The sequence below is a fragment of the Melozone crissalis genome, unplaced genomic scaffold, assembly GCF_028551555.1.
Source record: "Melozone crissalis strain CALT ecotype California unplaced genomic scaffold, PUWL_Pcris_2 ptg000004l_1, whole genome shotgun sequence".
Lineage (NCBI taxonomy): Eukaryota > Metazoa > Chordata > Aves > Passeriformes > Passerellidae > Melozone > Melozone crissalis.
In genome coordinates this window covers 36989055-37016580 of record NW_026535782.1, presented here as the reverse complement: position 1 = coordinate 37016580, position 27526 = coordinate 36989055, and the positions used below count along the sequence as shown (strand labels likewise).

The 27526-nt window shown below is 37.5% G+C and overlaps 1 protein-coding gene across 4 annotated transcripts in view; it reads left to right on the top strand.

Moving 5' to 3' along the window:
* The window catches only part of CDK17 (cyclin dependent kinase 17), a 91759-nt gene that overhangs the window by 58264 nt on the left and 5969 nt on the right, over positions 1 to 27526 (top strand). For all 4 annotated transcript variants that reach the window (XM_054272086.1, XM_054272067.1, XM_054272094.1 and 1 more), the window contains 8 exons: positions 15330 to 15455; positions 19402 to 19458; positions 21411 to 21525; positions 22068 to 22162; positions 22807 to 22869; positions 25556 to 25679; positions 26668 to 26788; positions 27192 to 27289. In XM_054272086.1, coding sequence (XP_054128061.1) covers positions 15330 to 15455; positions 19402 to 19458; positions 21411 to 21525; positions 22068 to 22162; positions 22807 to 22869; positions 25556 to 25679; positions 26668 to 26788; positions 27192 to 27289 — 799 coding nt within the window. The remainder of the gene's footprint in view (positions 1 to 15329; positions 15456 to 19401; positions 19459 to 21410; positions 21526 to 22067; positions 22163 to 22806; positions 22870 to 25555; positions 25680 to 26667; positions 26789 to 27191; positions 27290 to 27526) is intronic.

Below are 27526 nucleotides of genomic sequence, written 5' to 3'. Positions count from 1 at the left end.
TTTCTACCAAATTCCAAATGCTTGCTTCTGACTGTTGAAATTAGCATTATTTCTTCATTGGCTTGCTCAGTCAATGAGAGAGAGAACAAATGGTTTTTTGGCATCTGTTCATGTATATTTTGTAAGAATTGTAATGTTTCCCTCAAATCACTGTAGTATTGATACAGTGACTTTTCCTGTAAGATTTCATGCTGATGAGTGCAAACAATCTCACTTCTGAATTTTAAGAATAAGAGATGCTTTTGGTGGACTTAAGTTTGCTTTTTAGAAGTACTTTGTAGCAGATTAAGTTGGACTTGCACCTGTTTGGGAATTCCAGAGGGAGGAAAATGCAACAATCTCATAGCTTTGGTTAAAATACCTTTCTAATGATAATCTTTTCAAGTCAACTTTCTCATTTCCTAAGTGAAAAGGCTTTAAGTGATTACATTGTCTGCCTGTATTTTCCTCCTTCTTTTTATCCCATGGGTCATTTTCTGTCAGTTTTGACAGATTGCTAGAAATCTCAGATTCTAATTCTCTATTAATTTCTGTGAAAAAAGCTGTACATTGGGAGACATTGCTGATGTATCCACTGCTAGTTAAAAACCAGCAGTTTTTAATATATCCATATATGAGTTCAGTTGCAATATCCATATATGAGTTCAGTTACAAGGTATAAATCCACAAAAGACCCAGTTTTACTCATTTTGCTCCATGTGGAATGGGATCACTTATTTCCTTGACCTTTGGGGGAACCAAAGCAAGGTTTCTTTCCTCTTGTAAAGAGTTGTGCCCGTACGCCTTGTGGGATTTGTGCGGTGGAGCTGGCTGATTCAGTAGTAGCAATGTGATTATATAAAGAAAAAGAAGCAATCTGTGTTGTGAAGTAAGTTTCTATTATTCAGTTTTATTTTGATGGCTGGTGGCGATCTGGTGTCTCTAGACATTGGGTAGCCTGAGGACATCCTCCCTTTATAGCCATTTAGGATGAGTTATAGCTGTATGCTGTACATTACAGGTTGGAGTAAATTAGTACATGTGTGACAGAATGTTTTTGCTGTAGTCTGCTGAGGTCATTAGCTCCAGCTGAAATCCATTGTGGAAGGTATTTGATTAAACATACACAGTTGGATAACACAATAAAGCAATATTCCTTGTTCCTCCTCACTAAGATGAATGTGCCTGTCACACTGTGGCTGTGTCCTTTCTTGTGCTTAGTTTGACCAATATTTGCTGTATTTATAGTGGTTTTGTACATAATTTCTTGGTTATATATGTTTGGTTCTTTCTGCTGAATTGACCGAAGTCATAATTCATTTTGAAGGTAACTAATCAGGTAAAGTTGAAACCTTGACACATCCTTTTTAGTTACAGGAGTTTTGTATATATAACCAAATTTTTTATGCTCAGCTTGAACTTCCTCTAGGATTCTGAAAATTAGCAATCCAACCAGGTTTTATTAAATGCTTGCTGAAAATTGCATACTGTACTCAAAGTGCTAATTAGCAAAAAAAAAAAAAACTTATTATTCCTGACACATTTTGTCCATTAGAATACACTTTCTGATTTTTAGTGCCCATCCCCACTGCACTACCCGTCCTAAGTAATGCATAGCTACAAATAAAATGTCAAAGAGCAGACATATTCTCTGCTGCAGAATATATGAAAGATTCTACTGGGAAGTAAAACTTGATCTTTCCAAAATTTTCATATAGAGAAATACAAAATAAACAGCAGAGAGAAATGAAAAACATATTTGTTAAGCAGAATCTCCATCGCAATTGAAAGTGGAAATTTCATTACCTTAACTTGCCCTGCTTTAGATAGGAAATCATTATACTGCAGTGTAACCTAAGTATGAAACATTTTGAGTATGAAGTGGTGGTAGTGAAATGAGAAAGAGCCCTGCTCTGCTGTGAAAAGTCTGCTGGGGTGAAAACTTCCCATGCACAATAGCAGCCATGGAAATACCAGCTTTCAGTCTGTTATATCCACCCCCCCCCATTCCCCCATCAGTTATAATTTAGGCCAGCATGACAGGGAGGTGATAATGTGGTTGCTTCTGAATTCAACAACGCTGCAGTTGTGGTTCGAGATTGGGTTTTTAATAATGATTGTTCCTTGTTATCATGTGCTTAGAAGACAAAGAGAAAATACCAGAGTCTCACTGTGTTGCCTAGATAAAGTTTATTTTGCTTGTAATCCACAGACTGCAAATTGTTGGTAAAGCAGCTGCTTTTTCCTTTTCTTTCTCCTTCCTGCCACTCGTTCAGGCAGGAACCATGCTGACGGTAGGTGTGAGGATCTATTGTGTGAAGAGTTTGGCTTCAAACAGCTGTTAGGTTTTAATTAAAATGACTTCTACTCTTCTGCTAATATGAATGATTATCTACTAAGTCGGTAGGACTGTTTATCAAACAAAATGGATGGAATAATTTTTTTGAAGTGTCTGTGGTGTAGCTTAAGAATGTCTACACATATATCTCTATTTTAAGTGCAGGTGTTTTCATCATGCAATGAGAAACATTTCTCCAGATCATGGAACTATAGCTTAAAGCATTTTCAGTTTGATTTTGCTAGAAAAGATGTAATGCATTAATATAAATTTATGTTATAAGCTGTAAGTGTTCATTGGGGGCCCTGTGCCTATGCAGTGGACAGTGAGTGCATCACTAAGAGCTGTGGTGGATAAAAAATAAGGAGAAACAGTCTGTGCAAATTGAAACATCTGTTTCCCTTTCCCAGAAGTCCAAGGTCTGTTAGCTGTCTTAGCATGTGAACTGGCGGAGGGCCATAACCCACTGTTCACCAACCTGTTTCCCAGATATTTTATCCTGAGAAACAGTTCTTATCCATCTGACTGTCACATTAGTGACAGAAGTGTGTTCCAGATCAGACTGCTCCTACCACATTGCTATGGGGGATAATTCTCCCCTGAGAGGATTAGCTGCATGGTTAGTACTTGTAACTGAACAGGAGGAAATACAAAGGCTACAAATTGATGCTGTAGGCAGGTGTGTGTTGTGATGGTCACCTTCCAAAAGTAAGAATGTAGATGAAAAGCAAGGTTTTTTTGGGCTTCACTCTTTACCAGGGTATAACTGCTTTGGGGGCCTTGACGCACAGTCTGAGTAACTCAACATGCTCTTGGTCCACCTGGGCAAGTGTACCTTCTCCTAAGAAAAATACACAAAATTAATTGATATTTCAGCTGATAAAAGTGTTAAGAATTTGTTGATAGGCTTCAGATTAGAATGTGATTTGTAGGTTTCCATTCTCATGTGCAAATAGGGCGCTCTCAGCTCCGTTCAATTGTTTAAATACTTGAACAGCAGGCTGGATGCAGTACTGACCCAGGCTTTTGGTCATGAGCAGTACAGGATTTTCTTCTGCCCTTAGTTTTGGAAGGAGGAAGCCACTTTATCTAAGATACCTAGGGCTGAATGCTCAGGCTATCTTACCATCCAGGTGGCTTCCTTGTATACCAAGGAGACATTACTATTTGTGGCCTTCTCTGAGCAAAGTTTCTTCCTTCCCCCTTCCTTCTGTGCTTGGCAGCTGCAGAACTATCTGTGCCACATTTACTGGCTTTTGTTGAACTTGCTTCTCTCTGACTCTTGAGAAAGCAGTAGCTTTTCTTCTGATTGTCACTTCTGTGAATCTAAGCACATGATCACCTACCAGAAGATTACAGTACTAGACAGAAAAAAAATTGAAGCTGAATACAATCAAGGCTTCTTTTGATTTTCAGTGGTCACTGCACTATCTCCATTCAGTCATGCTTGTATCATTTTTCTCAACCTTTTTCAAGGTTACACTGGAAAATGCATTACCCTTTTTATAAACTCCCACTTTCATATTTCTGTGACCCTTGGTGATTTCAGAAGCTCCCTTCAAAAACCCAAGTGCATATTCTAAATTACTAGTATGGTTTTGATTAAGCTGATGGACCTCCTTTTGATCTATTTGATTGGCAGACTCATTTCTTCTACAGAACACTGTCACTACAACAAGTAAAAGAATTTCAGCTTAGGTAACAGATGACTTCAACATGCCTTTTCCAAGACTTTTTAAAGGGTAACTGCCTTTGTTATCAGCAATTAACACTTTTTTTGACCTTCTGTTGAGAACCTTTGTCATTCTGGTGCTAAAGTTCTTGGATTCCACTTGCAAATACTCCTTTAGAAAAGTTACTGCCCTAGGCAATGTTCTTTCTATAAGGATAGAATACATGCTTTTTTGGTTTTGTGTCTTGATGTCTTGGGTTTCCTTTAAGTTCCATTTAGGAGTAGTCTAGTATGACATTGGATGTGTTCAATCATCTATAAAACACATCTCTCATAATCACAGAAATGCATCAGATGAAAAGTCAGTAATGGGGTGCAGTTTCATATTCTGTACTCCAGCCGCACTTTAATCCAGGAAGGTCAGATTTCCCATTTCCATATTCAAGATGTTGGTTTATTTTCAACTAGCTACTTTTTCATGGGACTTACCTTTTGGTACTTAAAGCATTGTTGATGATGTAAATGCTAGTGTTAGTAATTAATATTACACAGAACTGTTTTAAAGGTCCAGGTTTGTGTTTTTGCAGTGGTGTATTGTCTTTTTCCTTCCTCTTGGCCTTGTTTTGCTTACAAGCTGGTAACCTACACTACCTTTTTTCCTTTCGGGCCAGTTTCTCTTGTTACTATATTACAGAAACTGATGAAAACATACAGAAATCCATGTTTAGAAATCAGGAAGGTATAGTAGTAAGTAAGGCAGAGCTTGCTTTATTATCTTGTGTTGCTGCCCAGCACCTACTGCTGAGTCACACAGCCATAGACCCTGAATTTGAGCGGGGTTTATATTGAGGCTGGTGCTACAGAGTGGTATCTTGAAAGCTGGCAATTTAGCAGGCAAACAAAATCAGACATGGTATCTATATAGTTGTTATTATTTTTTACATTCTTCCATTCTTCCCGATATTCTCTAAGTTCACTTCGTGACAAGCTTTATGATGCAATAAAATGATAAGAAAACAAAGAATTCCCCCTCCCCCCAAAAAAAAACCCAAAGGAAAAACCAACCAAAAAACCCCAGAAGAATAATTTTCAACTGTTTCTGGTATAATCTGTCACAAATTTCGTGTGTATTTATATACTTGCTGAAAGGAAAGTTAATGTCTCACATTTGATTTTCATTTCTCCTTTCTCATATTTTTCAAAACTGGTTTTCTGACACATGTATTTGTTTTGTTTGGTTTCATTGGATGTGAATAGAAGCTCCTGGAATGCAGTTTGTGAACACTGTATTTGTGCTGAACAGTTTAAACCCTTCTCTTTAAAAGTAATGGGAGAGATGAAGTAAATAAAATAGCAGCCTGTGGTTTTTTTAAAAAATGTGTGAAAGAGCAGGTTTTTTCAGCTAGTTGGTAGCCTAAGCAGCATATCCATGAAATGAAAATTCTCACTTAATGTGAGAAGTACTGTACACTAATATACACTAAATACACTAGATGTATCTTGAAAAAGAAAGTGTTCAGAATTCATATTTTTGCCTGCTTAAAAGAACCTATTGGCCTGTAATTCTAATTATGTGCCTTCAAAAATACTAATTGTTGCAAATACTAATGAAAAGATGCTTAGCACATTTCCTAAGTTTTTCATGGTGCTAAAATAAATAAAAACAAAGATATCTGCTTGCAATACTGGTTTCTATGCTTTTAATTTTTATATTATTCATATTTATTTAACATTCTTATTTGAGGGCCACTGTACTGTAGTGTACAGTATTGCCAATACTGTAGATATTGGCAATAACATTCTTCAGCTGCTGGTGGTAAAGTCCTTGCTTTGTTGATTGATGATAGTGGATGTGCTGGGAAAATGTGACACCTAGTCCCAAAGCAGAGATTTACCCCTAGAATTTGTAATAATATTTCACAGACGAGGCTGGGCTCCTTGTCTTTGCCTGGCATGTCAAAATCCAGTCTGACAAGCTGTGTTTTTGTTGGGCAGGAGGCAGAGAACATGCATTGTCATTGTGGTCACTGGTATTTCTTCTGAGTCTGAAATGGCCTGTGGGCTCCATCTCATGATAAAGTCCCTGAAAGTGCTTTCTGTACTTGATTAGCATATCTGGAAAAAGACCTTTTGATTTAAATGATGAAGGAATTCCACCGTATTTGGGGTCAATTCTGTCCCAAATGTAAAAGAGCCCCTTGATTCAGTACTCAAAATTGATGCTTTCCTAAATTGTGCTGCATTTCAGCTGACTTGATAAAAACCAGTATGGATTTGTGATGTGAAATCTAGCAGTGATCCTTTGTAGATGGATCTTAAGATTGTATTTTCATTATTGCTGCTAATGGAAAAATTCTTTGATGACACTTTCCTCAAATTTAGCAGAAAAGTAATTGAATAATTGTGATTTAATGTTTTCAGTAAAATTGTAACAGTAACAACATTCAAGTATAAAGGAAAAATCTAATATTCAGATCTAAATCATGCTGCTAACGCAGAAAAAATGCACTTTATGCATCATAATGAAATTATACCTAAACCTGTCAGTTGTGTGGGGGAATGATGAGGGCTTTATATACATATAAGGAAGACCAGTATAGATAACTCATCCCAGCTATTAAAATAGTCTTTTTGGTTACAGTAATTGAAGCCTATTTATAAAGGTATTAAAATAGTGTGCTGCAAGGATGCTGTAGGTTTCTTTTGGTGCTTGTGTATGCTGGTGTTTTTCTTAAAGATCTTGAAGGTCTACAGAGCTGTAACCAAATAATAGTTTTTTACAAATATGTTCTCTGGTTTAGGGTTAGTTTTTCATATCTTTATTTTTGCCTCTAGCAGTCTTGTTCTATGTCATAATTCTGTAGAGGATCCAGTTGGCTTCAACTGTGCTAACTGTCATTTGACAAAAATGCACTGAAAATTGATAAGGCAACCTTCAGAAAAAACTCCACATGGTATCTGATACTAAAATGATACAGTAAGTACATGCTTAAAAGTTGTATATTAGAATGTTTAAATTCTTACTGGCACAAGCTGATGTCTTAAAATTAATTTGTTTGCTTTGTGTATCGTGAGGTAGCACATAATACACATTCTTTGTTAAAATATGCAAGGAAAAAATAGTGTAAAAATTTGGTTGGTTTTGGAGGTTCTTTTACAGTAAGCATGTAATGAAGTTGAATTGTGTTGCACAGAGGGTTGTATGATGCAGTATTTTGATGTCATTAAGCATTCTCCAGTGAACAAAAGCGCAATGAGTAACTAGTGAACAGCCTGTGATTGCAGCTGAGATGTCTCACTGGCTCTCACTGAAGCTGGTAGAAGGCCAATTCAGAGCCATGCTTACACAGGAACATTTTCATTTGATCCATGGTGGATTGTTTGGGTTGTCAGGCTGATGTCTGTAGACTTAGAAGAACAATTATTTTTCTTTGTGAGGCTGTAGCAAAATTTCATGGATGGAATTTAGCAGAATCAACTTTTAAAAGATAAACTAAAATTTAAGGGAGAAGTGACCAGCAAGTTGTCTGTTGCCATATAGTAACTACATACTTAAATAATGATTGGTCTGAACTACATACTTAAATAATGATTGGTCTGGAAATGTAGCTCACCAATAAACGGAATAGCCAAAGCAATAAGGATTATAAGGTACATAATGATGTAGCTTGGCAGCATAGTTTGTGTCACCCACTGACAGAGACAGCATCCTACTCCCCTTGACTCCTAACCTTGCATCAGTGGATTATTAGTTCCTTTGTTTGGAAGGGGTAGTTATGAGACTTTCTTAAACCCAGCCCTTTCTCCTCCAAAAGCATTGGGAACATCTGCCACAGGCAATGAAATACTGGCTTTGGAGATACTCAGCTGTTAGGTTTGCTAAATGAAACAGTCAGTAAGAGTGGACTGAGGCTGATGTTTTATCAGGGTTTTCCCTTCAAGTTTTTCTGACAAATCTTCTTTCTCGTGCTGCAGTTGCAGTTGTGAGTGTGGTAACAGTCTGAAATGGCCTGTCAGTTCGAAGATGAGCAGCTCTGGTAGTCCAGTGGGTGCCAGAGAGACTGACTTACTGTTGGAGCAAGAAAGGGGCACTCTGCAAATTGGCACATTTGTTACAGGTTAAAAATAAAAGTAGTCTGGGTTTCGTTTTTGCTTTTTGTAGTGTAGGAAAATTGGAATTGGAAGACCTCAACAAAGCCTTCCCTGGGGCAGTTTTCTGGTTACGTATTTTTTCTGTTTCATCATAAATATTAGTGTTTATTTTTTAAATGTCCTATGTCTGTCAAAGACAAATGACTTGACAGAAGACAGACAAACTTCACATAAAAAATGTGAATGTTTCAAGTTGCTTCTTTTTACAGCAGTTTTAATATGTAAAGTTCAAACATCGTCTATCCTGAGTTAGAATCATCTTTATAAACTTCAGTGAAATTAACTGAAGTGTGTAGTGCATCTTGGCCAAAACAAATAATGGTGAATTAACAAAATCTGTAAGTTTTTTTTGTTATGATATCTGATTTAAAGTGGAAAATGTTAACAGTGTTCTTTCCACAAATAAAAATAGGTTTATTTTTTTGACAGGATTGAAGAGGAGTGAAAATTACCTGTGGGTAGGAATGAGACTTACTGAAAAGTGTCACAGTGTGGCACTATGTAGTATTAAATGAGTCAAGTCAGGCAATTATAAAAGGGAATAGCTGGTAAGTTTTTATTATGGAAATAGGAGAAAAGGGTAGGTAGCTAAGGAAAAAGTTGACAGAGGTGAAAAACAGAATATAGTAACAAAATTCTAGTAATAAAGTCTTGTGAATGTTTTACTACGGGTGGCAAGTGAAGAAACTGATATTTGCAATAGTATTTTAGGCCATCCAGAAGAGAACCAGAGGTAATGAAAAAAAAAGGATTTTTGGAATTTACTTATATGTGTGAAAAACTTACCAAGTTTGGGGGCAAGGCTGTATTTTGTTTGTTTGTTTGTTTGTTTTTCATTTAGAAGACAGGTTTGCATATGTAAAATGTCAAATTCCTCAGCTCACAGAACCTGCAGAATTTAAGGTGAAATTCCTGCCTCCTTTTCTTGTGCCCAAGTGTAAGTAGTCAGTGGTAGACAGAACTTCCACATCAAGTTACAGCAACACATTTGGATGTCAGCCAGATGAAAGAAAAGGCTGGACAAAGTGTAGCTCTTCTTAGAGCACTTGCTGTAGCTGGCATTAGAAATAGATGACAAAGATAAACACAAGTTAGAGTCGTTTATCTCCACAGAAAGCAAAGTGGTATTATTGTCACAAGTGCTTACATGTTTATCTGCTATGAAGCAGAGTAGGACAAATGTGAAACTCATATAATTTCAGAAAAACTATAAAAACAAATGCATTTCTCTGCCAGTAATACCAGTAGTAAAGCAAAACTGAGAATGAGCATTGCATATGAGGGTAGAAAATGTGGTTTTAAGTTGTGGAAGGAGGAGGAAAATGCCACAAGCATTCCAGTTCCCCTAACAAATCAAATGGTGGCTGACTATATTCTCCAGAGTATAATCTGGAACTGGATCAAAAAACAGCTCATTAAATAACATACAGTTAACCATAGGCATTTGATCATTTAGAGTACCACATTTATTGAATACTGATATATTTTGTTGCAAGTTGACCCTAAAGCTAAGTATAAAAGAATTAACTGGAAAATGCTATGAATTGACAAGAGCTTTTTCATAAATTAATCCTCATTTGGGAAAATAAATCTTAAGTGAAATACAAGAAAATAATATAGTTTCAATTCTGTAAAAGATTAATTGCTTTACTTGAACTACTTTGTTGCCCCTAAAAGCTAAGGTTTTGCATTCCAGTAAACCCTTGCTTCTTAAGAGTTATAAGGAATTTACCCAGATTCTCTCTCTTAGAGGTGAGGGTCTGTGTACACCACTTACAGATCTGTTACATTTAAAAAAGGATATATAAGATAACATAGGGAGTTGCTCTAGTTTACTACCTTCAAAAATTTAGAAGATTTATGAAGGGATGCAAAATTAGTGTTAAAAACAGTCATTTAACTTTGTAGTGTTGACAGTCTCAAAGAGCATAGGGAAAAATTCAGTCCTGCCATTAATTTTACATGTTTCCTTCTGACTTCTTTAAACAGCATTTTAGCAAGATATTTTATACCTTGGTTTAAGTTTCTTAGTTTTTTCTTTTCTATGGGAAGTGCTAACAAGCCATTATATTCAGTTGGTTATTGAAATACATGTGAACTAAGTCCTCTGGCCAGAAAGTCTCTCATTTCTTCACTGAATTGCACAGAGATTTAAGACAATTAAGAAATTCTTAAAAATCTACTTCCCTACTGTTTCCTGCTGTTGCTGGCCCTGCAGCCTGGTGTCACACCAAGAGAGCAGCCAGCCATGTGGTTTAGAAGAGCAGGTTTGCTGTAGCAGGGTTGCAGTGGTATGGCTGCAGGAGCAGAGAGGGAGTAGAGATGGCGATTGCATGGAACGGGCAGGTCCAGGCTTCCTGCACCAAGGCCAGACTCATCCTAAAGGCTGCTCAGCACCACCAGGGACACAGGCTGATTCCCCTGGGCTTGACAGCTGACCCAGCTGGCCAAAGGGCTGTTCTGTGCCATCTGCCATGGCACTCAGCAGTAAAAGCTGGAGCAGGGGGGAGGAAGGAGGACATTTGTGGCTATGGCATTTGTGTTGCACTTCCTGGGCCACGTGCATGCTAAGCCCAGCTTTCTGGGAAGCTGTTGGACACCTGCATGCAGAGAGGAAGCTGTGAATCAGTTCCTTTTCCCATTCTGCTGGGGCACACAGCTTTTGCTTTCCCTGCTACGCTGCTGTTACCCACACCCACAAATCTCCTCACCATCCTTCAGTCTTCTCTGCATTTAGTGCGAGCAGAAAGTGAACGCTCCACTGGAAGACTTGACTGTTCACCAGGGTCAGCCCCTAGTGGGAGAGCAAGTGTCCTGCTGCCATTAGATGACCAGACTGCACGAGTGTCAGCAGACTGCCTGGTCTTGAGCAGTTAAGGCTCAAAATTGGTAGGTGTCTGGTAGGTTCTTGCTTTTCTTGTAACATTTTCTCAGTGAAATTAACTGGGTTTTTCAACTGCGTCAGACTGATGTGATTTAAGTTTCCAGTTTTTCTATTTAGCCACTAGGAAACATTCTGCTTATTCCTCTCATGCACATCTAATGAATCCCCTTTCATGTTACTGTATAGCATTTAATTATAATTGCTTGCTTTTCCCAAGAGGTGGTTGCTTCAATTATTGCAAAAACTGGGAGAAATTAAGGTGGTACAGACAAATACAACATAATAATTTCCTTCTTTCACTTATTTGGATTTGTAGTCTAAATTACTTTCTTCCATTTTGTCTATTTTAGGGAGTTAGGTAAAGGAAAATTGTAATACAAAGAAGACTTATTATATATAATTCTATAATCTTTCAAATATTGGCATCATGAAAGGTTTCTGGCTGCTAGATAGCAATATTTAATTGCTAAAAGGAAGTCTTGGCTTGGTTGACATTCTAACATAGCCAAATAAGCATGAATTTTGGAAGTATTGTAGTGTAAATTGTTTGGAGGAAAAATCTATAAACTACCTACTGCAGTTTCCATGAAGTCATGATGGTTATCTCACAGAAAAGAACCTTTCTTCAGCTCAAGAAAGTTAAGGAGAATAGATACTGTGTTTGACTTTATAAATAACGTGGCAAAAATTTAGGTTTTCGGCACTTAATACTCTTTTTTCTTTTTTTTTTTTTTTTCTGAGGGGAGAAAAAGAGCAACTGCAGTGATGTATTGTCTACTACATTATAAATGTTGGCCAAGAAGTGTTACTAACATCAGGCATTCTAATTTTAAAAAATAGTATCCATTTCTCTTCAGGTTGATCAGGGTTTTTTTTTTAAAGAAAGACATTGCAGGGGAGTCGCATTGAGATGAGGGTTGCATAGAGAGGAGGGTTGTTGTTTTATGTAAAAGTGGATTACTGTATTGGGGGGGTTATATAAATTGGAACTGATTTTGGCCTTAGCAGCAGTAAGTACTTAGACTCAGACTGTACTGCCTTCTGTGGAGCACCAAATAGAAGCGTACAGCTGAGGGTCTTGGTTTATAACTGAGGATGTCACACGAATCTCTGAAGTCATGGGGCCTGTGGCAAAAATGGCACACACAGAGGTTTTGAAAATGAAGGAACAGGAATTCTGTAATAGAATTGCATTTACCTCACATAACCATATTTTCCATGTCTATCATATTTTTATCTTGTTTCTATGATAGCTGGGCTTCAAAGTAAGGGATTCTTTGTACCTGTGTAGAATCTTAGACTTGCCTTGTTTCCCTTGCCCTCCGTGTGAAAAGGTGTGTGTTGAGTGCACAGTGCACACTCAGCGGCATCGTTTTCAAATAGCCATTGCAGCCCTAAAGGCTGCCTTTGCTTCCTTCTTCCTGTATACCCATCAATTTGATATGCTTGGGAATGCTTCTTGGCTGTGGAGGTGGGTTTGAAGCACCACTTCAGCTGTGCCAGCCATGAGTGCTGTGAGGGGAGAGAACATGCACATGGAGAGCTTGGGGTTACAATCAGATCAGTATTTCTTGAGGCCTTTGAGTTGAGGTCCATAACTTCAATATCCCTGTAAACATTTTCTGTTAAAGTCCCTATGAATACACCTGTTAAACAAGCACTGTGGGACAGTGAGAGCACTACAACATGTTTCTGTGCCACGAGAGTTAATAGGTAAGAGCAGGAAAAAGCTATTTTGTCACAGAGTTTATAGGATAGTGGTCATATCTGTTGTGTTCAGGAAGTTATATTGAAAAACTCAGCTCACTGATATTTTCTTTGTTCTTTTGGTATTTTTTGAATTGTTCTTGAGCCATCAGAAAAAAAGCATAAAGCCACTATATTGGCCCAGTGCTGATCTGGGATTACATTAGAAAGGTGAGGTAGAGACTGATGCTGATCCTTTTCCTGTCATCCCTGTCTTGTTCCAGCAGTTTCCTGGTTTTACTCTGCAGTGACATGTCAGAGCTGCTTTCTTCAGGTCAACGTGACATGCCTTCCTTTGTGCTCAGCTGTTGTGAACAGCTACCAGAATTTTCTGTGGAATGCAGTAAATTATAGGATGGCATATTTTTTTTTCATAATCTGAAACCCTCTTTAGTGGAAGAGAGGCATTAGCAGAGCCTGGCGAAAAGGAAATTACTGTAGTGGAAAATAGTGTTTTACTCTAGGGAATACTTGCAGGTCCTGTTACAATATGTTGATTCTACCACTCTCGCAAAAAGCACACAGGCAGTTTTACAATTGCCAATGTTTTAAAAAATTTAAAATATGCAAGTTGAAAATGAATTAATAAACTAGAAAGTATGCCAGACCAGAGCCATACCTTCTGTTTTCTTTTAATTTAGTTTCAAAATGTTGGTCAAAGCTGCCATTCTGTTAACAGCACTTTTTTGTTTAAGGACAGTTTAAAAATTCTGTAGTAGATAAAAAATTGATGTTGATTTTTCCAGTTGTGCAAAGAAGCTCATGTTGAGCAGCAAAGCAGAAGCTAGCAGGCTTTGTGCTCTGTACCTAAGGAGATGTGAGAAGCAAAAGCAGAACAGGAGGATCAGCTGCCAGAAATTAGCGCTTTCTGGCCTCTATCCAAACATTTCTGCCTGAATGGGGTGGCCGTAGTGAATAGAATATGTAAATCATCCAGGGGGATATATATTAACACTTCTGTCCTACCTGAGATTGAACTAATTCCCAAATTATGTAGGTTTTTCAAAGTCTATCTCTTTAACTGGTGTTTTCTGCTTAGCTTTTGCTCCAGGTATGTTTACAGGTCATGTATATACACGGTTCAAATACATTCCCATCACTGAAAGCTTAGCAAGTTGTTCACCAAGATCTCAAGTCTTGAAAAGTCTGACGATCCAGTTCTTTGTCAGCCTAAGCCAATTTGGCTGCCGGCTTCCCGGGCTTGCCCTGCTGTGCCTCCCTTGCCCTGCGTTCAGGCTGTGAGCTTGTCTGACCTTACACTGAACCTGTTTGGAGCACAAAGCTGGCAGGAAGCTATGCACTTTGCCTGAGAGTTTCTTGATTATTTAGCATGCTGAAATGGTTCAAAGCTGCTCCAGACATGAGTAGAAGCACACGGTCAAGCCTGAGGGGAACCGAACAGGGATGTAGCTGCCAACATTTGGGTTAGCTCAGGATGCCCAGCTGGAGGTGATAGGTAAGGCAGAAAAGAGTAGCTTCAAGAAGGCTTTACTGCCCTCAGGTCAGTATTGATTAAATCTCAGGTCTGCCAACAGAAATACAGAGTTACCTCTTGTGCTGGAGAGAAGTGTGAAAACAGTGGTGCTTCCAGAGATGTCCTCAGCTTCAGGGTAGAATCTCTGGGAGTGGATTGAGCACTTTGATGTTGAGCATGACTTTCTTTACTTGAATAAACTACCTACACTGAAAAACAGTTCCTGCTGTTTCAGAAATGACTTACCATTTTTTGTGAGTCTGGTTGTGATGTCCTTTTATCTCATGAAATGGTGACTGGCCATTTTGAGACAATATTTAATATTTTTGTTTCTTGGCATGTTTGAGATTAAAGCCAAACTGGAAGATAAAAACAATACAAATGTGCAGAAACAAATCTTCTTTCATCTCCTCTCATTTGGTAAAAAATAAAGTGATTTTGTTTCCCTCTTGTCTTAAAAATAATGTATGTTGTTGCTGAAAAAAATTACTGGGGAAAACCAAAATGTGATGCAGAGAAAATGGCTTACATGTAATGGCATTTTCATTTTCAAAAGATCCTGTAGTAAAGAGCTGCAAATAAAAGAAATGTAGTAATATTTGTAATAGTTGGCTCTAATAATGAAGTGATTCTGTTTTGTGAGACTGGAAAAAATAGACTAAGTTTGTAGCTTTTTGTAGTTGAGAGAAAGAGAGGGGATTATGGAAATCTCTTCTTATACAAAAGTAACTACTGTATGAAAAGAAGTGCATCCACAAGTCTCTGAATTCTCAATTTCTGGTATTCCAGGTCTCTATAAGTATTCAAGTAAACTCAATACATTTATCTACAGTGTAGTTATTTGCATTTTAATATTTCATTCCTCTTGTCAGAGTAATAAGTTTGCACAGGTTTTTTTAACCTGTTATATAAGCAAGTTGAGGTATTTTAAGAAGCAAATATGCTTTTAAAACCATTTTTGTGAGATTATTTTTCATTGTGTAAATATTTCAGTTTTACATAGTAACACAGCAGACATTAGAAGATGTTTTAGGAAATTCTGAATTCAACTTGTCCCTTCTCTTTTCCCCATTATTTGCTGCAGGATTTGAACAAGCGCTTGTCGCTGCCCGCTGACATCAGGATCCCCGATGGTTACCTGGAGAAGCTGCAGATCAACAGCCCGCCCTTTGACCAGCCCATGAGTCGGCGTTCTCGTCGGGCGTCCCTGGTAAGTGTGATGCACCTGCCTTTCTAACCAACCTCTCAGCTCTTCAGGTTCCATTGAACACACAGGCCAGTATTCATGGGTATATTTCAGCTTCATTTCCACTTGGGCGTTTTATTCCTGAACATCAGCACGTACTTGTCAAAATCCAATGGAGAACTTCACACTTTGTATCACTTTTCTTCTGCTAACTTGGTGCTCTCATGTTTCTCAGTGAAGGTCTTGACCTATTGAAAGCAGTGGCTAAACTAAACTCCCAAAGTACATACTTAAATCCTTCTGCTTTTTAGAGCAGGGATGATCTGTTTGAGCAAATAGGCCACACAGTCTTAAGCCAGGGCTGGGTCCCCTCGTGTTTTAGTAGGAAGGCCCTAAAGCAGCATAATATGAAGGCAGGTCCTCCTCACTGCTCTTTTTGTATTTGATAACATTTTCTTTCTCAGAATTGCTGTGGAGACAATAGTGAGTGTTTTATGGGTTTTTTGGGTTTGTTTTGTTTTCTTTTCTTTTCTTTTTTAAAGCACGTGTTATTTCCTAAAAGAATGAAGGAATAAATTCACTTAAACCTTTTTGGATTATTAGTTACTTTAAAAAATAATTATTAGTTACTTTAAAAAAATTTCCTTAAAGATGACAGAATGAGTATTCCTACTCTATAATTAGAGTATAAGTGCTAGAAAACTTAGATATTTCTACATATAAATCATGCACATCCCTGGAATAATAAAAAACATTATTGTCTTTTTTTTTAAAAAATTGTTATGTTTCAGTCATAGTTTCAGCTATTAGTGTTCTTTAGTGTTGGGGTCTTAAGGAATTGCTAGACAGTTACTGAGTTACATCCTGAGTAAATTCATTGGTGAGAAATTTGTCACAGAGAAATTCTGAATGGGTTTATGAAGTGTACATCATTGTTTTCTTGATTTAATTACTTACTTACTGAAAAATAAATAGGAAAGTACCTATAGTGAAATAGATTTGTTGACTGTGAAATATCTTTATTTTATTCATTATTAATAAGGTCTATCTATAACAAAGCTAACAAAGCATTGTTTGAGTATTTTTACCCTGAAAGAAAAAAATTATTGTGCTGGCCTAACAAAGCTCTGATCTTCATTCTGCCACCTTTTGCAAAGACAATATTAAAAAAAAAAAAAAAACAACAAAAGAAAATATTTAAGTGAATCTCTCGAAGTAATGATACTGTGTCAGGCTTAAATACTTGTGCCAGAATTTTGTAGCTCATTCACCACATAGTTGCTGCTGTAGCATGGAACTGAGGAACAGATTTCCCCAAACCTCTCTTCAGATGCTGGCAAAGTAACTTATCAGTAGAACCTTGCCAGTGGAGTTAAGTGTTTGGAATCTGGGAGAAGTTTTTGCTCATTTAACAGTGACCCCTGAGAGCAATTGAGGTTCTCTCCTCTTTTCCTCTGAGAAAACTGACAGAAAAACAGTGCCCTCTAATGAATGTGGTGTGTGCCTGGAATCAGCTTCCCATCACAAGGTGGTGTTGTTTTTGCCTTTTAAAATGCTTTCATTTTTAAAGGGCTTTAAAGTCCAAAATGAAACCTGCCAGCCCTGCTGTGGAATGCAGGCATGCATTTGCTGTGATTTCCAACTAAGCTTTCAAAAAAAGAAAGCCAAGGACTCACTGTTCTTAAATTGTTACTGCCTGCTAGCAGACTTTTACTTACAATAGATAAGTATTGTGCTCTGCATCAAAGGCTTGTCTCTTCTCAAGACTTAATAGGGATCAAAGGGAAAAGGTTATCAGAAGTACCAGGTGATGACTTGTTATACTTTAATTGGTGTTTTTCTTTGAAATACAAGCAAAAAATTTGTTTTTACAGTAATTGCATTTTGTGTAAACAGTTACAGTATTGTATGCACAGACACTAGAAGTAAAAGACCATAAATACTGTGCATCAGTGTTTCTATGTAAGACAAGATAGATGCATATTGCAGAAAAAGATGAAACAGTTAAAAAATTATTTTGAACTAAAAATGGAATTGTTCTTAGTTTGAGGGATTTAAAGCTTATTTTTTCTTAGGAGTGACAAGGAACCACAATATGATCAAAAACACATTGTAAGGCAGATCTTGAAGAACACCTGTCTTCTGTATGTAGGAAATATTGTATGATTTTTTTGTATTAAACAGATACTAAGTTTATGAGTCTCAATGAAAAACACTGAGGTTTCTTAGAAATCTGGCTTTTAAGTTCCAGACTGTCTGGTGGTAGCAAGACCAATGGCTATGAGTTCTTCTTTAGTTTCTCCAGTAAACTAAGCAGCCTGTCTTTTTAATTCTAATGCCATCTAATACTCGCTTCAAGATATGTTTGTTTAACTAGGTCAAAATGCACTTTGGAAACATAGTATTTATTTTGCTAACATTGCACCTATATCAGTGGTGTGTTTAAAGTCTCACTGGAGCTACAAGGGTAGCAAATATCAACTTTGCTTGTATTTTGAGATAAAGGGTTTGTCTTTGACAAGCTTCTAAATGTACGTGATAATAAAGTCTCCTTATACAGTTCTAAAACATTTCAGTTCTTACACTAGTTTAATAAAGCAGCATTGCTCTTAATGTTATATTAATGTAATTATACACCCATTTTCCCCCTAGATATATGAAATATGTTTGCAGATATGATCTTACAGTTAGTTCAGATGTATTTTCATACAGGTGTTCTGAAAACTAAGTATTAATCAAACTTTTATTCCCTTCATAATATATTGCTGTCAAATCTTAATACAGTCAACAGTATTTATGTTACCATAAAATAGTAGAAAATTTTAAAATCCATCACATTTTTAGGAGCAAATCAGCTTGTGAAGTGTGGATCTAGGTGCTGAAGACAGCCTAGGGTCAAAGGATTGTTCCTTGGAAAGAAATAACCAGTGAAGAGCTACGTTTGGAAATGAAAGGAGGGGTGGCGCTGGGGAGAAAACCTTGCTCTTTTATTGCAGTGTGTTCAGTTGTCAGTAAAGCATGACCCTGTGAAGCCTATAAATCTGGGGGCTTGACAGGGTACAGGCTATATGTCTTCTGTAAATTGCTTCAAGAATTCATTCTTTTCATGTTTACTTTTAACATTCAGGAGCAATAGTTTCAGCACTGAAGCAAGAATAGGAAGCTTTGGTGTAATTCACAGTGGTCTTAGGAGAAAATAATGATAAGAGAGAACTGTGTTATATGAGAGTAGCAGTGGATTTGAACGGGAAAAGAGTAATGATCTTACAGTGTTCAGAGGTAAATGTGTTACATAGGCTGGTACACCCTTCTGGCTTGCATTGAAGAGCTGAGTTGGTGACAGAAAAAGAGAAAATGAATAAATAGATCCAAGTAAAATGCACAAAGATTTGGAGCTAAGAGGTATAAATTGTGAACTGCTGAGACAAAGCTGAAGCTTGCTGAGGAATGGTGCTTAGGGATTTTCTTCCTGAAGGTTCAGTCCAAAAGGCATTGAGAATTCAGAATGGAAGAGGATGCTTGGAGCTGAGATCTTGAACATAGCAGACAAATAAGATTACTTTGAAAAAAGCAGCAGCATATGGTTATGCTGAGCTAGAGAAAGGATGGACTAGTTTGAGATTACTTCCATGCTTTAAGCTATAACAACCTCAGTGGTAGTAATCAGATCAGAAGAGTGGAGAAAACCTAAGTAGGAGGTAGGTTAAAGTGAGGTTTTGTCTAAATGTAACTCAGCTCACAATCCCTCCAGGATACACTGTAGACTGGCCAACAGGCTGAGCACTGGGCTGGGATGCTGGGATGCATTTATATCAAAATGTGCTAATTTGTTTTTAAAATACTGGAGTTGTGCAGTGTTAGTCAAGTATTGTCAGGTAATTTTCTGAAATGAATTTAGCTTGTTCACTAAATGATGTATGAATGAAGTGTTTGGTTTTAGTGATCAATTTGCCATTTCTTTTCATTGCAGTCAGAAATTGGATTTGGAAAAATGGAAACCTATATCAAGTTAGAAAAGCTTGGAGAGGTACGTATAGCTGTCTTTTGGAATGATGACAATGTCCTATGTAAAATTTTGCATAAGTTTAACTGAAATTTTCCAAATCCCTGAAAATACCTGTTGAATTTACTTTTTCAGTAAACCACACATATTCAACATGTGTAACAATGTCACAACTACACAAATGTTTATGCATAAATAATAATAAAAAGGCAGGAAAACTGTCAGAGCTGGGGAAGAGCAAGACTACATTAGCAAATACGCTGTGACCTTCTGGCTTTTTTTTTCAGATAGACAAAATTATTCTGTTGATGGTAACACTATGTTTTTGATGATAACACCAAGTCTGGTGTCCTCTTGCCATGACTTAGGTGTTGGAATGTTCATGATGGATTAGACACCAGTGCTTGGAAGGTGCAGGCAATAGCTCTGTGCATGTTCTGGTAAAGAAGCCTGCACGCCTGAGCTGGGCAGCCAGCCAGGTGCTGCCAAGGGAAGTACATAACACACTTGGAGGGGGCAGCAGCTTTCCCTCTCCAGTCATCCTCTGACTTCCAGAGAAACAGTTCAGTTCAGGAGGGACAAATTGTCATTCCTGTCCAGTTTGATTGAGGTTGACCAATGGAATCGAAAATGGACAAGGAGCACTGAAATGGGATGCAGTAAACATTGCAGAAAGAAGCAGGGCTGGTCAGCATCTCTGCTGTGAATATTGCAGTCAGTCCTCCGTTTAAAACATTTTAATTTCCTGTTATAAAATCTGAGCCTGCCTGATGCAACTTGAAGCCTATTCATGTTTTTCTGTCACTTGTTACCTGGGAGAAGAGGCTGACACCCACTTGGCTGTAACCTCCTTTCAGGCATTTGTAGAGAGCAGTAAGATCCCCCTGAACATCTTTTGTTCAGGCTAAATGCCCCCAGCTCCCTCAGCTTCTCCTCACAGGACTTGTGCTCCAGACCCTTCACCAGCTCCATTACCCTTCCCTGGACACTCCAGCACCTCAATGTCCTTCTTGCAGTGAGGGGCCCAGAACTGGGCACAGGATTCATTCCAGGTGTCACCTCACAAGTCCTGAGCACAATCACTTCTGGCCCTGCTGGCCACACTGTTGTTGACACAGGCCAAGGTGCCATTGACCTTTTTGGCCACCAGGGCAGACACTGCTGGCTCATGTTCAGCTGCTGTCAGCCAGCACTCCCGGATCCTTTTCTTAGGATCATCTTCCCAGTCACTTCCCCAAGCCCACAGCACTGCCTGGGGTTGTTGTGACCCAGGTGCAGAACCTGGTGCTTGGTCTTATTAAACCTCATGAAATTGCTGTCTACCATGGATCCAACCTGTTCAGATCCTCTGCAGAGTCTTACAGTACTGTAGTGATCTAGGGCACTTTCTGTACCTTTGTTGCTTTTTCGGGCATTTGCAGGGATTAGTTTTGCCTACTGTTTTGTCAGAATTTTTTGTCTTAATTTAATATGCCTCTAGAGTTCTGTACCTCTTGCTGCCTAAAAGTACTTAATGAAGACAAGAAGCTATCCAAAGTTACATATTTTCCTTGAGTTTGTGGAAGAGTATGTCTGCAGCCTTTGGAAACATAAATGCAGCATAGTGTGGAGACACCTGAGCTAGATATCTGTAGTCAGATAGAGACTTTGAGGAGTGTAAATGATCCCAGCAGTGAACTTAGTGAACTTAATGCTACCTGATCTGACTTCTTTGGTAGCTCTGTGATGTTTAGGTTTCCATGCAATTTTCAGAGCTGTTAGGCATATACATCCTTTGTGGCTTCTATGAGTTCAGTCCTGTGCTTAAAAGAATACTCCTGTACTTTTACACGTGTCAAAAGAATATAATGTAAAAACTATTCATATCCAAAATGAAATCTATTAGATCCTCAGACAGAAGTTAGTATTTTCTTATTTAACTAATGTTTTGATAAAGGAACAACTTGTAAAAATTCCCTTCTTTATCCATTTTATAGGGTACCTATGCCACAGTTTATAAGGGGAGAAGTAAATTGACCGAGAATCTGGTAGCTCTGAAAGAAATCCGCCTGGAACATGAGGAGGGAGCACCATGCACAGCCATAAGAGAAGGTGGTAACTTTTTTTTTTAGTTCTTAGAATTTCAGATACTTCTAGATTTCTTTTTGACCAAAGCACCATCAGTACTTGGAAATACATAGCCTACGTGGGACATTAGTGAAATTACTGTTAGTATTGATGAGGGAAATTATAGTCCAGACATAGTCAGAGTTTTGTTTCAAATTTATTTGCTTTATTGTGATTTCAAATTCAATTTTGATTGTTATCTCAGATGCAGTATTATAAGTGGATGATTAGATACTGAATTAGACTGCTGTTGGTGAGTAACTTTCAGGAGCTCAGAGTACATTTTACAGAATTACGTCTGTCTGAAAACTATAGTTTAAGAAATACATGCTTGTTACTCAAGTATGTGTTTGTTGTTTTGATTAAATACATTTTTTATTAACTCAATCTATATGAATATTATGTTCTTAAAAATAGCTTTTTAATTAAAAAACCCCAGATAGCTTATATGGATGATCTTAACTAGAAATTGCATTTATTCCTCACGTGTTTTGCACTTATTTTGTTCTTCCTGTTCTCTCTTGCAGTGTCATTGTTAAAAGATCTGAAACATGCAAATATTGTTACATTGCATGATATTGTGCACACAGACAAGTCTTTGACTCTTGTTTTTGAATACCTGGTAAGTGCTTAAACAGTTAGTGAGCTTTACATTTGATTTATTGTTTCTAAGAAACAGAAACACAACAAACTTCTGTACTCTTTTTTAAAATACTAGGAATATTTGAGTTTTCTCCTGCATTTACAGTCATTCAGCTAAAAATGAGAACAATGTATTCAGTTCTTAAATGGCTGTAGATTAGTAAACACTGTTGTGGTCATTTCAGAGTTTTATTAATAGCAGTTACTGGTGGTCTGCCTGATCAAACTGTCTGCTTCTCTAAAATCATTACCTGTATAACATGGTAATCACACTATGATTCCAGTGATATTTTCTGTTCCTATGATATTTTTCTCTTGTGACATAGCTGACTTTCAATGTAATTGGAGAATATACCAATTCTATAAAATACTGTGCCTCACATAGGTGGAGGAGAAGGCAATGGCAAGTAATGATGCCTGAGACAGTACAGCTTTCTGGGAAAAGGGTATTTCTATCCTCTGGAAAACCATGGATATTTGTGTCCAGGCTTTAGGGGTTTTTATCATTTAGTATCTTATGCAGAAATCTCTTTTTTTGATGAATCATTTCAGTTCCAACAATAAGTAATATTCATGATTTGTTGCACACAATTTTACTGAACCATGATGATGGTGTTTTGCCAGGACAAGGACCTGAAGCAGTACATGGATGACTGTGGTAACATCATGAGTATGCACAATGTAAAGGTGAGTGTTTTTAGTAACAGTGGCCACCTTCCAGCTTTGTCCTAAGAATTTCAGAGAACTTTATAATCAGGAGCTAGGTGGTTTAGTCTCTTTAAAAATAAAATAAAGAAACTTAACTTCCTTTTTGGCCTGACTTAGCTATATTTGACATCAGATGATGTCTTTAAGTGTTTAAAACATTGAAAAGAGGGGATTATATAAGTTCGTGTATTTTCATTATCTTTGAAGTTACATATCTAAAATTTAAAAATTCCTAAAGAATAATACACTCATAACTCTTTTGACTTCTTGTCCTTCCATTATTTATTCTCATTTACTAAGTCTGTAGTTTGATATATCCTCAGATTTATATATGGACACTGAGGAAAATTTGGCCTCAGTTTTGAATGTGTTTTGGGTGCCACTGCCCACCACACAAGTAAGAAATCAAAAATATGTATTTAAGAATGAGTAATTTTCATCTTTCCATTAGTAAGAAAATGGAAATAAAATTTTCCTTAGGGCCTAATTTGCTTTTTCTTCTAGTTATGGTTGTGGCCAGGTCAAGTGACTCAGTCTCCAATCTGACCTGCTGAAACCAAGTCAGGGTCAGCAGCTATTTCTCTTGTAAAAACCAGGCTTTAATTGGAAAACTGGCAGAACTCTTAGTGTTCTTTAATACTTAGGGCTTTAGAAACAAGCTTCCAAACAGTACAGAACTGTCATGAAATGAGTGAAATTATTTGGCACATGGGCAAGATACTGATTTCTGTTTGGTGAGCTTTCCCTTTCATTCTGTTGCCACATTTTCTGTAAGTGTCTCCAGGGAAAGACATCTGCCCATAACCTGCTCTGTTGCTTCGTCTGAGAGACTGCAAAGGGAAATTCTTTCATTTGTTTCTACTTCAGAGAGGCAACCAAAAATCATAATTATGCTTCCGTTTTTAATTATCTGCAAGTTCATAAGCAGTGCTTTAAGCTTAAAAAAATAAGGGAAAGCTGTAAGTGGGAACTTGATTCTTATTATTAAGTGCAGTTAGTGAACAAGCCAGAATCTGCTTGTGATAACCTGAGCTAAGCAGAGGAATTGTTTTTCCTTGTTTGCCTATGGTTTAAGCTATGCTCAGAGAGCAAATTTATATGGTCAGTACCTTTGGCACTGGGAAACCAGAACAGCTGTGGTAGCTGTAGGTGCTTACCTTATAATAACTGTGGGGGTTTGAGTCATCATTAACATTTGAGAGACCTCCCTGACATCACTTCCTCACATTCCTTGGCTCATTTTAGGTTTTTGTGTTTTGACAAAATGAGGGTGTGTGTGATCTCTGCAGGTATTAGTGTTGTAACCAAAGTTTTGAGCTAATACTGGAACTGCATCCTGTGCATTTCCAAAAGAATCCCTGCCAACTGTGGGGAAGCTTCACAATTTCTGTAGAGTAACCTGCTTTGCATTCTTGGCTAATCCTTGCAGTCCCAGGGTACATTAGGGAGGGCCCTTCACTTCTATTGAAGTCGTGCTAATAAAGCTTGGAACTGCCTACCCCTGCAACAGTATGGGCCTGAGTAGATGGAGCAAGACTTGTTGCTTCTCATTCTGCTCTTCAGAAAGGAAAGTAAGGAGAAAGAAATTAATCCCAATTCCTATTTTTCTAGCACAGATGAATCCCATGTCAGCACACTGAGAACAGATGGATGTAACTACACCTGCTGTGTATTTGTCCAGTTTATGAAAAAGAATTTGGTAGTGTCACTTGGTGCAAAATAATAGAATATGGTCATATGAAAACATTCTAGTGGTTTTCCTCAGAGGTCCTGTTACATGATCAATTTGTCACATGGCTTTCTGTAATCTTCATATTTTCTTCTTGTACATTTGATTACTTATGCTGACTGAGTGCTGCTGTGTGGTAAATGCCAGCAATAGCTACCCAAAAGTCCCATGTTTGAGATCAGACCTTTATACATACAGAAACTGCAAAGTAGTAGTCCTTAATACAGTCATACATTAAACTTGCTTGGCTGCCCACTGCTAAACCTTTCTTTGCCCCATACTACTTTTATGTCTATATATGTGCACCATTGATATGCATGACTGAAGTTGTTTGCTTGGCTTGCTGTTCCAGAGGATTAAAATAAACCTGTGTGTGTCAAGGTGAGGGGATGAATGTAAATACCAGAGGCAGTTGGGCTGCTTTCATAATCCTCATTTACCCATTTCTCCATCTTCCCTAAGCTTGTGAATCTCCATGTATTTTTCCAGTAGCGTGCCAAGACATTCATTACATAGTTCAGCACAGTTGGATGGAAATGCTGCTGAGCTGCATTTCCAGAAGGGGCTCTGTGGCCAAAGGCAACTTGAGTATATAGTCAGGGACAGTTATCTTTAAAGACATTAGTGTGGGGAAGTGCAGTGGTAAATGCTCTTTAAAAATAAACAGCCTGTGTTACTCTTCAGTTAAACAGAACAAATTGCTCTGAAAGTCTTTTTTGTAAAGTGTGGTGTTAAGGCAGTGCATTAGCGTAAAATGACTTTAAATGTTTGAACAATAATGATGTCCAGGATTTGCTCTTAAGGAAAGTAACTCACTTTTTAGAGAAGTCATTTTGTCCTGCTTACAGTACATAACTCTCCAGTGCCCAACTAGTCATGCAATGTGTAGATTACAATTTTTTTTGGTCTAATTTATGTGAATGTTCTCTTTTGTAGCTATTTTTATATCAGATTCTTCGTGGTTTGGCCTACTGTCATAGAAGAAAGGTGTTGCATCGAGATTTGAAGCCGCAAAATCTACTTATTAATGAGAAAGGAGAACTGAAGCTTGCAGACTTTGGTACGGCCTGAAATTACTCTGTAATAGCTATTCTTTTCTCTCAGCAAAGGAAAATAATTTTTCCTTAAAAGGAGAAATGAGTCCATTGGGTCTGTAGTGAATTTGGGTGTTCTCGAATGGAAAAGGAAAGTCAGCCTTTTACAGGCCATAAGTAATCAGGGTAATACCTCTGTAGGTGACACTGTCACTCTACTTGCAGTTTGAAAGCAGTCTTACATCTTCCTGTGAAATTGTTACTTAGTCAGATCCTTAAGGTGGAGCTCATGTTGCTTCTCCTACCACTCAACAGTCACTCTAAAGCAGGGTAACCATGACAGGAGAGAGGAAGGGTTTGTTCACATGCTGAATTGTCAGATGTTGCACTATCACTGATACACCAAATGCCTTGGGTTTACAGTGGAGCGGGACATCCACATTTCCCTGTTGCCTTCTGTGTCTGGAAGATCCTTTGAAAGTTGTGCTCTGTGCCTCTGATTTTACCCCTTCTGTGTGAATGAAAATTGCTCAGAAGGTTGCATCTAACATGATAGATCTGAATTTTATTGAAGATATTGCTGACAAATTGACAGTGTTAGGATGGAAAACTCTTACTGGTCCAGCACTGGTTTGGTCTGTTTCCACTATTCAGTTAATTGCTTGTTGCCTTCTGCCTTTTGCCATGTAATTTTCCAGAAACAGTGCAGAAGGTTTTCACAACAGGGAGGTGTCATATCAATCTAATGCTATTTAATGAAATTTACAGGATTAGTCCAGGTTTTGATGTGTTTACCTTTCTTCTGTGCTTAAAAATGCTGACCATGAGATTGCCATAAATACTAAAAGGCAATAGATATCTCTTTATTAGGACCTTAAATAACATTAGGAGATGGCATGTATAATAATGATGGTATTTAGCAAGTATAATAAGGTCCTAAAAATAGTTTGTCAATTTCATACAAAAAGGATTTAAGCAAGCTGTACATGACTCTTCATTTCCCTTTTTATCAAGGATTGGCAAGAGCAAAGTCTGTCCCTACGAAGACTTATTCCAATGAAGTTGTCACATTATGGTACAGACCACCTGATGTTCTCCTTGGATCTTCAGAGTATTCAACTCAAATTGACATGTGGTTTGTATAGCTTTGTCTAATTCAAATTTTAGTTCTGAGTCAAGTTAAAAAATGTCAGCTTGGATGTTAAATAGTAACATTCAAATACACAGCCTTTGAATTTTTGTATTTAGGGAAAAAAGCAAGTCATCTTCTCCTAATGACAGGGTAATGTGGTATTTTACCATGAACTTCAATAAAATTGATTAACTCAACATCTGAAGGAAGAGGATATAATATAGCTATGACACAGGTTTTATTAGTCTTTGACAGCTCTTCTGTTACTACAAATCTTTCTAAATATTTTAATAGTAGTGTGTGGCTAACAACCAATAATTTGTTTTAATTGAAGAGAAATCCCAGAAGCCTTTACAAGCTGAAATTAAAATTAATTTAATTTATCTTTTTTTCTGTCTTTATAAAGGGGCGTCGGATGCATATTTTTTGAAATGGCATCAGGAAGGCCTCTTTTTCCTGGTTCAACTGTTGAAGATGAACTGCACTTAATCTTCAGACTTCTTGGTAAATGGATACTTTCAGTAATGTTAATGTTAATGCTCCACATTTGTGTGAGAACTGTGGATCTTTATCTCAGAACAGTAGTATGTATATCATCACCTTTTCATCAAGATGATGAAAAATTATTTAGCTGACTGTACAGCTGAGTTTGCACAACATAGGCATGTTGAATAGTTTTTTCCCTTTCTCCTTTAAATTACAGGATTAAATGCTTTTTTGTGTCAAAGTTGTTTGTTTACA